The sequence below is a fragment of the Tupaia chinensis genome, unplaced genomic scaffold (genome assembly GCF_000334495.1).
Source record: "Tupaia chinensis unplaced genomic scaffold, TupChi_1.0 Scaffold000294_5, whole genome shotgun sequence".
Lineage (NCBI taxonomy): Eukaryota > Metazoa > Chordata > Mammalia > Scandentia > Tupaiidae > Tupaia > Tupaia belangeri.
In genome coordinates, this window is record NW_006159782.1 from 1,925,439 (window position 1) to 1,939,196 (window position 13,758).

The 13,758-nt window shown below is 43.5% G+C and overlaps 1 protein-coding gene across 1 annotated transcript in view; it reads right to left on the reverse strand.

The window, feature by feature from the left end:
• XPNPEP3 (X-prolyl aminopeptidase 3) overlaps window positions 1-13,455 on the reverse strand; it is a 77,806-nt gene extending 64,351 nt beyond the window's left edge. Inside the window, exon 1 of the mRNA XM_006150742.3 lies at window positions 13,258-13,455. Coding sequence (XP_006150804.1) covers window positions 13,258-13,321 — 64 coding nt within the window. The 5' untranslated portion in view covers window positions 13,322-13,455. The remainder of the gene's footprint in view (window positions 1-13,257) is intronic.
• Between the last annotated feature and the right edge of the window lie 303 nt (window positions 13,456-13,758).

The window sequence follows — 13,758 nt, forward strand, 5'->3', positions numbered from 1 at the left end:
GGCCACCCCCCGGGGGGGGGGGGGTGACTTCTCGCTTTCTGTCTCTTTGTCTCTGTCTGTCTGACAAGCGCACATGCCCTATAGCAAAAACCTCTCAAAAAACAAACAAACAAACAAAAAACTAGAGAACTGCAAAGACTGTAATACTTTTTGGTCTGAATTGTTTGCATCATCAGTAGAACTTTTCTTTTTTCTTCTTCTTTTTTAAAAGTGTTTACTTTAAGACATGTGTACTATTGGAGAGAAGGTAATAAAATAATTCCCTAGTAAGAATGGTAACAATGCACACCCTTCTCTTCCATCTGCTTTCCCAGATTTTGGACACACATGCATACGCACAGAGTGTTTATCAGGTGGCCGGGTCTGGGATTCAAACTGCATAGTCAGCCATGGAGAATCCAGCTGCCTCAGCCACGTTAACCACCATGCCATGGGCTAACTTCTTTCTTTTTTAAATTTATTCTAGGGAACAAGAGTTTGCTTGAGAGAGACAGAGGGTAGGGAAGTGAGAAAGCACCTGCTAAGGGGGATGGCCACATTGCAATTTTTTCTCCATTCACCTCTCAGGATTTTAAGTACGCATACGCATGTGCTCAGCGTATTTATCAAGACACTGAGTCCAGGGCTCAAACCACAGTTGGCCACGTAGGATCCACCAGCCATAATAGCCATGCCATTTACTGGGCCTAGAACTTTTCTTTAGTAGAGTTTATGACCTATTTAATTTCACTAAAAATCTTAACTAGAGGATGCATGGACTTGATGAGAGACATAGAAAGCAAGTAGGCGAAAAAGCACCCCTCCCCCACCAAGAAGCATGATCACACAACAATCCTTCCCCTCTATTCGTCTATTGGGATTCTAGGTATGCATGGATAAGTGTTCTGTATGTTCTTCAGGGCAAGTCCAGGACTTAAACCATGCAATCAGCCATGTAGGATCCAGCTGCCTTAACCACAATACTAGCTGGCCCAGATTTATTGCATTTCTTTTTTCTAATTAAAACCACTATACAGACTTCTGAAACATGTACAGCATTAGGAGATAAGAATGTATTAAGATAAACAAGATTGGACTATATAATTATTTATGAAGTGACTTTTCTCCCAATGGAGGCAGAGCATGTGGTACCTAACTTAAAGATACTACAAACTGAATATTACAATATAAAGTTTTTTTGTTTTGTTTTGCTTTGTTTTGTTTTAACTTGCCAGAGGGTGTGGGCATTTACCAAAGAGAGACACAGAGAGAAAGACAGGTAAATTGAGAAAGCACGCCTCATGGGGAATGGCTATACCACATTCCCTTCTCCTCCATTTCTACTTCCTTCTGGGATTTTGAACACATAGGTACATGCATTTCTCAAGCTGCCTGATCTGCAGTTAGCCATGTGGGATCCAGCTCATGTAACTACCAGGACAGGCTGATCCTCAAGTAATTTTTTCAAGTTAAAAACAATAAGACGGGAATAGTTGGTATAATGATCCTGTCACTAGACTTCCACATAGTCAACGGTGTTTCAAGTCCTGGACCACATGGCTTAAACTCACACCAGACACTTGTGCACGTGTGCCCAAGATCCCGAGAGGAGAACAAAGGAGAAGGGATTGTGGTGTGGCCATCACCCCGGGGGATGCTTTCTCACTTTCTGTCTCTCTCTCTCTTTTCTGGTGAGCAAACATGCCCATAGCAAAAACCTCTCCAAAGAAACAAAACAAAACAAAACAAAACAAAACAGTAAGACTTGTATTTACTTTAACACTATTCGAATAGAAAAGGGATGGAAGTAACTTAAATGTTCATCAACAGATGGAGAAACAAATTCTTTCTTTCTCTGTTTCTCATACACACAGACACAGACAAGAGATTATTATTTAGCCTTAAAGAAAATCCTTCATGTGCTATAATGAGAATAGTCCTTGAGGAAATTATGCTAGGTGGAATAAGTCAATCTCAAAAGGAAAAATCCTGTACGATCCACCTAAATATCTAAAGTAGTCAAAGCAGTACCCAGGAGGTATAGATGCATGGCAAAGTAGAAAAAAGAATGGTGGTGGGGCAAGTAGGTGGTGAGGGTGTTAAAATAGCTGGATTCCTACATGGCAAACTGCAGTTCAAGTCCCAGACCTTGAAAATCATATAAGTAATTATTTATTTTATTTTATTCATTCAGCTATTTATTTTAATTTGATCGGAGAGACAGAGAGAAAGTGAAAGCAAGTCACCACATCTGGGACTTGAACTGTGGTAAGCCATGTGGGAGTATCCAGTGCCTCAACCACGACGCCATCTGCTGGTCCTCTCACAATTATATTTTTTGGGGGGAGAGGTTTTTGCTATAGGGTGCATTTGCTCGCTGGAAAGACAGAGACAGGAAGCGAGAAATCACCCCCCAGCCTGGGGATGGCCACGCCACAATCTCTTCTCCTCCATTCTCCTCTCTTGGGATCTTGGGCACGTATGCACACGTGCCCGGCATGAGTTTAAGCCACCAGGTCCAGGACTCGAACTGCAGTCGATTACATGAGAGTCCAGCGACATAGTCATTACACCAATTACTAGGTCCCCCAACAATTTTTATTTTTTTAAGAGAGATTTTTGCTATAGGGCACATGTACTCACTAGGGAGACAGAGAGAGAGAAAGTAAGAAATCACCACGCAGGGAGGATGGCCACGCCACAGTCTCTTCTCTTCTAGTCTCGTCTGGGGATTTGGGGCACGCATGTGCAGGCACCCAATGTGAGTTTTAAGCCGCTGGGTCCAGAACTTGAACTGTGGACAATTATGTGGGAGTCCAGTGATGTAACAATTATGCCATCTACTGGTCCTCGATTTATTTTTATTTTTTATTTTTTAATGCCAGAGGACAAGAACACAGAGGACAAGAGCACACTAATCCTAAACCCTAACCCTTACCCACACAGAGAGCAAAAGAGGGAGACAGAGCCTCCACCCCCATGCGGCTGGTCACGTGCAATTCCCTTTTCACCATTCCTCCTTCTTGGCAGGATCCTGTACACGTGTGTATATGATCCTGGGCCCAGGATCTTTTTCAATTTGTCAGGGATGAGAACTGAACCACAGTCAGCTATGTGGAACCCAGCTCTCTACACACAGTGCTTAACTACTGCGCTAGGGGCCAGTCCTGTTAAACACAACATTTTTAAAAAGTCCTGGATTCTTTTTATTTTTATTTTATTGGAGAGGTTTTCGCTATAGGGCGCGTGCGCTCGCCAGACAGACAGAGAGAGACGTAGAGACAGAAAGCGAGAAATCACCCCCCAGAGGGGATGGTCACGCCGCAATCCCTTCTCCTCCATTCTCCTCTCGGGATCTTGAGCACGCACGCACAGGGCGTGAAATTTAAGCCACCAGATCCAGGACGCGAACCACGGTCGACTATGTGGGAGTCCAGCAACACAGCCATTACGGTAACTGCTGGTTCCCAAAAGTCCTGGATTCTTCAAAGCTATTTAGTTATATGTGGTTGATCATCACCATACATGAATCACTCCACAAGGAACTTTCTACAGAATATACCACTTTATAATAAGGAACTTGCGCATCCATGGATTTTGGTATCCACATAGAGGTAGGGATATCTTATAACCAATCCCCTGATACACCAAGGGACAACAGTATTTAAAAAATAATAATAATAATTTATTTATCTATGTATTTGTTCTGATTTTCAAGTCATTGGGTCCAGGTCTACAACCACAGTTGGGCATGTGAGAATCCAGCATCCCAATCACCATGCCACTTGCTGGCCCAGGACCACGGTATTTTCTGGTTTGAATGTAAGATCTACAAATAAATTACTTTAAAATATCACCCACAGCCATTTTAACTTAGGACCATATTGGGGGAAAAACAGGTATGAACTACAAATATATTAAATATTGAGCAAGTGGTTTGAGTTAAATGTCTGCAGATGTTAGTTTCTTTTTACACATTTACTTTGATTACAACATGATTGTCTTTTATTTTCCTGTAATGATTTCATTTTTAAAAATTATTTAATTTTACTTTTTATTATTACTTTTTAATTTGGACAGAGAGAGGGAAGAGAAAGCAAGCTGCCAAGTCCAGGACTTGAACCATGGTCTGCCATGTGGAAGTACAACACCTTAACCACCATGTCACCTGTTGGCCCATGATTTCATTTTTTTAAAGAGTTATTTTATTTGGGGTCAGCAGTTAGCATAATGGTTGTCACTGGACTCCCACGTAGTCGACCGCGGTTCGCGTCCCGGACCCGGTGGCTTAAAACTCACGCTGGGCGTGTGTGCATGCGTGCCCAAGATCTCGAGAGGAGAATGAAGGAGAAGGGACTGCGGCATGGCCATCCCCCCTGGGGGGTGATTTCTCGCTTTCTGGCTCTCTGTCTCTCTCTGTCTGTCTGGCGAGCGCACGCGCCCTATAGCAAAAACCTCTCCAAAAAAAAAGAATTATTTTATTTAATATAATTATAATTTTTTTGGGGGGAGGTTTTTTTCTATAGGGCGTGTGCACTTGCTAGAGAGAGAAGTGAGAAATCACCCCCTAGGGGGATGGCCACACTGCAATCCCTTCTTCTCTACTCTTCTCTTGGGATCTTGGGCATGTACATACATGCGCCCAGTGTGAGCTTCAGTTTACCAAGTCTGGGACTTTAACTGCAGTCAGCCATGTGGAGTCCAGTGATGTAACCATTACACTCTCTGGTGGCCTCCTATTATAATTCTTTTTTTATTTGACCATACAGACAGAGAGAGAAAGTGAGAGAGCAAGCCACTAGGTCCAGGACTTGAACCACAGCTGGCCATGTGGGAGTCCAGCACCTCAACCTCTATGCCACCTGCTGGCCCCCATTCTTTCGTTTTCAAAATTCATGGCATCTCAACCTTTTATTTTTTTTATTAATTTATTACTTCATTCAATAGTATTTTCTGAGCACTTCCTATTTGTTAGGTAGTGTTCTAGTTACTCATATTATTTCTTGAGCATTTACTATTTGTTAGGTAATATTCTAATTACTCATATTTCAAAAATAGCTGCTACAGTTTATAAACTGGAGACGAACACTAAGCAAAATATGTTAGTCACAGAAGCTAAGGGGAAAAAAATAAAGTAGGCAGAGATAAAAATTTTACAGTATAAGTATAAATTTAGCTGAAATAAAAAGGGATGGGTCAGGTTCATGGTGGTAACACAACTAGATCCACATATGAAAAGTCCTAAGTCTGTGTCCTGGGAGTTGGATATGATAAGAGAGGAATCAAAGATAACAACGTTATTGGTACAACTGGAGTAATGGAGTACAACTGGAGTAACTGGAAAAATGGAGTTGCCATTAACTGAGATAGGACTGCAGGTGTTAAGTTTAGATATGCCACATTTGAGACACAAATTTATTACTCATTGAAAAGAATTTCTTGGGACAGTAGGTGGCGGTGGCTAAAACAGCTGGATCCTATAGAGCCAACTATGTGGCTGAAGCCTCCTACCTGGAAGCTTGAAAAACACACCAGGTGCACATGCACGCATACCCGAAATCTCAAGAGGAGAGTGGAGGATATGGGATAATGGTGCGGCCTTCCTCTCTGGCGGGGGATGCTTCCTCACTTTCTCTCTCAGGCAAGTGCATGCACATTTTAGTGAACATTAAAAAAATGCAGAGAGGGAACCAGCAGTTAGCGTAATGGCTATGTCGCTGGACTCCCACGTAGTCGACCGCGGTTCACGTCCCAGACCCGGTGGCTTAAAACTCACGCCGGGCGCATGTGCGTGCGTGCCCAAGATCCTGGGAGGAGAATGGAGGAGAAGGGATTGCGGCGTGACCATCCCCCCGGGGGGGTGATTTCTCGCTTTCTGTCTCTATGTCTCTCTCTGTCTGTCTGGCGAGCGCACGCGCCCTATAGTGAAAAAACCTCTCCAAAATAAATAAATAAATAAATAAATAAATAAAAATGCAGAGAGAGAAAGAAATAATTTATTGTGTTGACCTGCATCCATGTTGTCTATCATTGAATATTCATTGTCTATCATTGAATATTCATTTTTAGCAAAAACATCTAATCACATTTTTAAAATCTTCTATGTTTTACAAATGCAATTAGTGTAAATTTTAATGCAACTGAACAATGGGAGCAAATAATCTAGCAGCACTAAAACTCAATTATCTTTGGTTATATACAAAATTGGAGCCAAAAAAACCCAGCATGTACTGTTAAATGACTGCTATAGTAAACTGTGAATTTTTTAAAAAAGATTAATTTTATTTATTCATTCATTTATTTTAAATTTGACTAGAGAGAGACAGAGAGAGAGATAAAGTGAGAAAGCAAGCCACCAGGTCCAGGACTTGAACTGTGGTCAGCTATGCGGGAGTATCTAGAGCCTTAACCACCATGCCACCTGCTGGCCACCAAATGTGAGCTTTATTTATTTGTTTATTTATTTATTTATAATTATTTATTTTATTTTTTATTTATTCATTCATTTTTTAACATGACCAAAGAGAGACAGCGGGTGAGAATGAGAGAGAGAGGAAGTGAGAAAGAAAGCAAGCCACCGGGACCAGCAGTTAGCGTAATGGCTATGTCGCTGGACTCTCACATAGTCGACCGTGGTTCGCGTCCCGGACCCGGTGGCTTAAAACTCACACCGGGCGCCTGTGCGTGCGTGCCCAAGATCCTGAGAGGAGAATGGAGGAGAAGGGATTGCGGCGTGGCCATCCCCCCTGGGGGGTGATTTCTCGCTTTCTGTCTCTCTGTCTCTCTCTGTTTGTCTGGCAAGTGCACGTGCCCTATAGCAAAAACCTCTCCAAAAAAAAAAAAAAAAAGCAAGCCACCAGATTCAGGACTCGAAGCCTGGTCAGCCATGTGGGAGTGTCCAGCGCCTTAACCACCACGCCACCTGCTGGTCCCCAATGTGAGCTTTTATTTTGTATTTGGATCTTTTTGTGGGTAGATGGGTGGGGAAGAAAAGTCATCTGTTCTACTGGAATATCCAAATTAGTATCTGAAGTTTATTTTCAGAAAATAAAATGACAGGGTATTAATGTGCTATTTATATGTGGTATTAAAGTTTAAAACTGCATTTTTACAAAAACAAAAACCAGTCTCAAAAATCTAAGACTACAATAACAAGTCCTCTAGTCAATTCCTCCACTCTTAAGAGTCAACTAAAAATTCAGATTTAATCACCTCACTCATTAGCATAAAATTCTTCAACAGAAAAAGCTCACTTTCTTTTTTCATTTAAATAATTATTTTATTGGGACCAGAAGATGGCGGAATGGTTTTGTTGCTGGATTTCCACGTAATCTACCACAGTTTGAGTCCTGGATCTAGTAGATTAAAACACACGCCACGTGTGTATGTGCGCACGTGTGCCCAAAATCCCAAGAGGAGACTGAAAGAGAAGGGATTGTGGCGTGACCATCTACCCGAGGGTGGGGGTGGTGTGATTTCTCTTTCTTTCCTTCTTTCATCCCTCTGGCAAGCACACATGCCCTACAGCAAAAAATCTCTCTCTCAAAAAAAAAAAAAGAATTATTTTATTTAACTTTATTATTAGTAGTAGTTATTTTTTATTTGACCAGAGTTAGAGAGAGAAGGAAAGTACGAAAGCAAGCTGACAAGTCTGAGACTTGAGACTGGAATTGCAGTTGGTCATGTGGGAGTCTAGCACCTTAACCACCAACCACGTCACCTGCTGGTCCCAAAGCTGTTTCTTAACAAATTTAAAAGGCCCTCTATGAGCCACTTTCTCCCATCTTGATCTTCTATTACCTGCTTTTCTTTCTTTCTTTTTTTTTTTTTTGCAAGAGAGTGTATATGCCTGCCAGAAAAAAATGAGAGAATACCCCCCCACACACACACACTAGAGCGTGGTAATGCTGCAATCCCTTTTTCTCCATTTGTTCATTCCCTCAAGATCTAGGGTGCATATGCACAAGCATGCTGCAGATTCCTTTTTTTTTTTCCAGAGAGCTTTTTGCTATAAGGTATGTGCACTTGCCTCAAAGACAAAGAAATAAAGAGATAGAAAGTGAGAAATCACTCCCTGGGGAGATGGCCACACCATAATCCCTTCTTCATTCTCCTCTGGGGATTTTGTGCATGCATGCACACATGCCCAGTATGTGAGTTTTAAGCTGCTGGGTCACGGACTTGAACCACAGTTGATTACATGGGAGTCCAGAGGCATAACCGTAATACCACCTGCTGCTTCTGTACACTGTGTATTTCTAAAGCTGCCATGGCTGGGATTTAAACTGGTCAGCCATGTGGGATCTGGTTCCTAAGCTAAAGGACTTAATCACTGTGCTATGGGGCTGGCCCTTCTATCACCTCTTTGTACACATATTATGCTCTAGCCCAACTTTTTCCAAAATGTGTTCCAGGGATACCAGTTTAAGACTCAACACAGAGGGAACCAGCAGTTAGTGTAATGGCTGTGTCACTGGACTCCCACATAGTCGACCGCGGTTTGCGTCCCAGACCCGGTGGCTTAAAACTCACGCCGGGCGCGTGTGCGTGCGTGCCCAGGATCCCGAGAGGAGAAGGGATTGCGGTGTGACCATCCCCTCTGGGGGGTGATTTCTCGCTTTCTGTCTCTATGTCTCTCTCTGTCCAGCAAGCGCACGTGCCCTATGGCAAAAACCTCTCCAGAAAAAAAAAAAAAGACCCACACAGAAACTGGACACCAAACCTGGTGGTCAAATACATTTGGCAAATTACTGCCCAATACGTATCCCTCTTTGAGATTTGCAATTAAACTATCTTCAAAACCATGAAATGTAACAATTCCCATATGTATCTGACCACAGAATCATCTTGAGGTAGTACATACCAATATGCTCAGGTACATGTAAGTTTCTCCAGCTATACAAAATGACTGCAGTGCATAACACCAGTCATTCTGTTTCAGAGTTCTATGCCTTTGCATATGCTCCCTCTATAAGGATAGTGCCTTTTCTCTAGCCTATTTGGTGAAGTCTTCTGAGTCTTAGATCAAATATTTCCCAATCTTTAAAAGTTCCACCCAGGGACCAGCAGTTAGCGTAATGGCTATGTTGATGGACTCCATGTAGTTCACGTCGTGGACCCACACCGGGCACGTGTGCGTGCGTGCCCAAGATCCCGAGAGGAGAATGGAGGAGAAGGGACTGTGGCATGGTCATCCCCCCTGGGAGGTGATTTCTCGCTTTCTGTCTGTCTGTCTGTCTGGTGAGCACATGCACTCTATGGCAAAAACCTCTCCATAAAAAATTAAAAAAAAAAAAGTACCATCCATTTCTGTTCCTAGAAAATATCACTTCTTCCTTCTCCACTGGATTTTTACCATGCTTAGAAATTCTAATACAGGGACCAGCAGGTGGCATAGTGATTAGGTGCTGAACTCCTACATGGGCGACTACGTGAGTTCAAGTCCTGGACCCAGGGGTCTGAAAGTCATGCTGGGCATGCGTGCATGTGTGCCCCAAATCTCAAGAAGATAATGGAAGAGAAGGGATTGTGGTGTAGCCATCCTCCATGGAGGGTGATTTCTTGCTTTCTGTCTCTCTGATTTTCTCTCTGGTGAGTGCACAGGCCCTATAGCAAAAATCTCTCTTAATAAATAAATAAATAGTATTTAGTATGTTTAGAATATTTTGTACTTTTATCATACTTACTATATAAAATTATTTACCTGTCTCTCATGAAGGGAGAGATTTTACACTTGGTGCTCAATGTGTGTTGAATTAATTAAAACCTGCAAACAGGCTTTAAAAAACTATTCCCTACTCGGCACCAGCAGTTAGCGTAATGGCTATGTCGCTGGACTCCCATGTAATCGACTGCGGTTCGCGTCCCAGACCCGGTGGCTTAAACTCACACCGGACGCGTATGCGTGCGTGCCCAAGATCCCGAGAGGAGAATGGAGAAGGGATTGTGGCGTGGCCATCCCCCTTCGGGGGTGATTTCTCGCTTTCTGTCTCTCTCTGTCTGGCGAGCACATGCGCCCTATAGCAAAAACCTCTTAAGAAAAAAAACCAAAAAACTACTCCCTACTGATACCAGCAGGTGGCAGAGCAATAAAGGCACTGGGCTCCCACCTGGCCAACCAGTTTTGGTTCAGGACCTGGTATCTTAAAGCTCATGCTGGGGGGACCAGCAGTTACCATAAAGGCTATGTTGCTGGACTTCCACCTAGTCAACTGCAGTTCGAGTCCCAGACCCGGTGGCTTCAACTCACGCCAGGCGCGTGTGCGTGCGTGCCCAAGATCCCGAGAGGAGAATGGAGAAGGGATTGTGGCGTGGCCATCCCCCTTCGGGGGTGATTTCTCGCTTTCTGTCTCTCTGTCTGTCTGACGAGCGCATGCGCCCTATAGCAAAAATCTCTCCAAAAAAAAAAATGCTGGGCACATAAGCGTTGAGTGCTCAAAATCCTAAGAGAAAGGAAGAGAAGGAATTGCAGCATGGCCATCCCTCCTGGGGGGTGATTGCTCACTTTCCCTCTCAATGTCTCTCTCTCTGGTGTGTGCATGTGCCCTATGGCAAAACCTTTATAAAAGAGTTTCCTACTGTATTTTGCTTGTTCTCACCTGACTAGATGGTGATGGAAACATACTCTAGCAAGATATATTAATTGGGTTAACTTTTAACTAGCAAAAACATTTTCATTTTAGGGATGCGTGACTTTCACCAAGAAGTTTCCTATGGCACTCAATCCTCTTGAGACAGAATCCTCCTAAAGTGTAAGCAAGACCGACACAGTTGTTGTGAGCACCTCAAATGTGAGATTTTTCAGATACTAAGGCTTAGTAAAGCCCCAGAATAACATATTACAACACACTCCTGCCTTTCCTGAGCACCCATGTCACTTGAGTCAAGATTACTGTAATGTGCTATACTGTCATTCATTGCTTGTCTATTTCCCTTTGATCACACTCCGGGCAACTGGAAGGAAGTGGAGATTCATCCGCAATGATTACTAATTCAAAAGGTACTGAACGAAACTGCATATTTTTCTGGCTCAGTGAAGAAAACTATTTTCTTTCTTTCATGAGCAAGAGAAAGACAGAGACAGTGTGACAGACAAAACTTAAATAGGGTCTTGACAGAGATCCATCCCCAGGCTTGTCAGGTATAGATCATTAAGAGGGAGGTCTCTGGATTTGAACCCAGGAAAACTTCCCATGTGGGACTACCTTAGGAAATAAAAAAATTCTCTATTTACTATTCTTTACATTTTTTTTCATTTTAAAGAGGAATGGCATTTTAATGCTGTGCCATTGTTGGCCCTCCCAGCTCCAGTAAAAAAAAGGTTTTTTTTGTTGCTATATTGTGCTCGCCAGAAAGACAGAAAGCGAGACATCACCCCCCAGGGAGGATGGCCATGCTGCAATCCCTTCTCCTCCATTCTCTCGGGATCTTGGGCACGCACACGCACACACACCTGGCGTGAGTTTAAGCCACCAGGTCTGGGACTCGAACTGCAGTGAACTACATGGGAGTCCGGTGATATAGCCATTAAACTAACTGCTGGTCCCCTCCAAAAAAAGTTTTAAAAGACCTCTACTACTAAGTTTAGTGGATATAACAGAAAGGACTAGACATAATCATACAAATAAAACTCCTGCCTTGTTATTTGTGATTCTGTGCTTCAGTTTCTCATCGGTAATATAAGGATATCTACCTTATTAGACTTGTGAAGACTCAGGGAGATCATAAGGCAATATGTACGAAGTTGTTAAATTCACATATTCTACTGAAACATAATGAATACATTTTTCAAAGATCCTGGTGCTGTACCCAGTCCTAAATCTTAACTAATCAGGTTTTACAAGAAAGCTTGAAGAAATCCAGATGACACAAGCGACCAATGGTTTAACTCAATGGCTTCTGTGATTAAGAGTGATAAATTGCACATCTATCTTTTCGCCTAATCCCATACAAAGAGATACCTTTCTACTGCTTTCATGTTAGAATTAAAGAGTAAGTTTTGTGTGCTAGACAAGGATTCAATTAATGTTATAGTAACCAATATAATTAACATTCCATTTTTAATGAATTCACGTTTATCAACATAAACATATGCAAAGTCATAGCTTTGATGTTATATACAGAGTGTGCTGGTTCACAAATTGTTCACACATTGCCACCCCCTCTCCCCAAACAAATATGATGCAATGGCAGATCGGCCAGCAAAGTACAATAGATGATTCCGTTTTCACTAAGTTTTTTTTAAAAAGAATTATTTTATTTAACTTTATTTATTTAATTTATTTTAATTTGACCAGAGAGGGAGAAAGAAGGAAAGTGAGAAAGCAAGGAGACAGGTCCAGGACTCGAACAGACATCGGCCATGTAGGAGTCCAGTTGTCCCCAACCACCTCAACACCTGCTGGCCCCTCACTAAGCTTTTTAAAAAATGCTCATCAAATTAATTTATAGTGATAGCGTACACTCAACCAAAAAAAAAAAAAAAAGGTTTCCCTCATTTCTGAGCTCCAGCTTGTCTTTACAAACAGGACTATCATAACAAAAAGTTTTTTTGTTTGTTTGTTTTAAAGATTTTTGCTGTAGGGCGCATGTGCTCACCAGAGACAGAGAGAGCGAGAAACCATCCCTGGGGGGGATGGCCATGTCGCAATCCTCCATTCTCCTCTCGGGATCTTAAGGCACTCACGCACACGAGCCAGGAGTGAGTTTTAAGTCTCCAGTCCGGGACTCGACAAAGTCCAGCGACGTAATCATTACGCCATCTGCTCGTCCGGATCAAAAAGTGCTTGTAAACATTACTTCTGAGAGGAACTGCCCCCAAATTCATTACTTCACAAGTTTCTTGCACACCTGAGCCAGCTCCCAGGTGAACTCTTTGAAAACACGCAAACAGGAATTTAGGATGACCTAACAGAAACAAGTGCTACTTGATGTGAGACACTTTGTCACCTATGCAAACGTGAGAAGCGACACAATTATGAATTCGAGTAACTTGAAGACAGCCCCTCTAGGGGAATGGTACACACCTTCTCCCTGCAGTCAGGGAGAATTTCAGGTTCCCAGAATACCTCAACGGTAGCAAGAACAAGGGCCCACCCGTTTGCAGGAGCAGTTGGTATATTATAAATCCAAGGAGAGCACAGAGGCTTTGGAGCAGAGGCCCCAGCAGGAGAAGGTCCGCCGAATCAGGAATCGCCCAAGACCACCTGGGATCCCTCTGGGGCTACTCAGGCTTCTCGCAGGGCAAGCCGTGAAGGGGACACTGTGGGAGAGTCTAACCTGAGAGGCCACGGGCGCTTGTTACGACGGGAACCAGCTTGGGGGCCAAAAGCGGCCAAAGCATGACTGCCCAGCTCACGAGTCACGTAGACAAAAAGTCAAACAGCCAGAGAAGTAGCCGCCAGCAGGACCGCGTCGCCAGGAAACCAGGCCTTGCGCCCCTCCCCTTCCGGCGGCGTCGCTCCCGGGCTTTGGTTCCCCGGCGGCGCAGGCTGATTACGTCACACAAGCGCACTGACCGCCATTGCGGCTCGGCGTCCCTTCCCGCTAGTCTGGGCGTGGTGCTCCACTTAGTGCCCACATTCGCAGAGTGTCCCATCCTAAATGGCTCCCCGGCCCGCCTCCTGGAAAGCTCCCATCCAGAGGTTTGGCCCACCCAGGGAGCTGGTTCAGAGTTAAGGCTATAGGAATGTGTGCGTAGGGAGGCAGGCAAGAGCACGAACAGCCATGCTTCTGGAAGGTTCTAGGCAGTGCGCAGGAGCGGAGAGAGAGGGAGTAGGA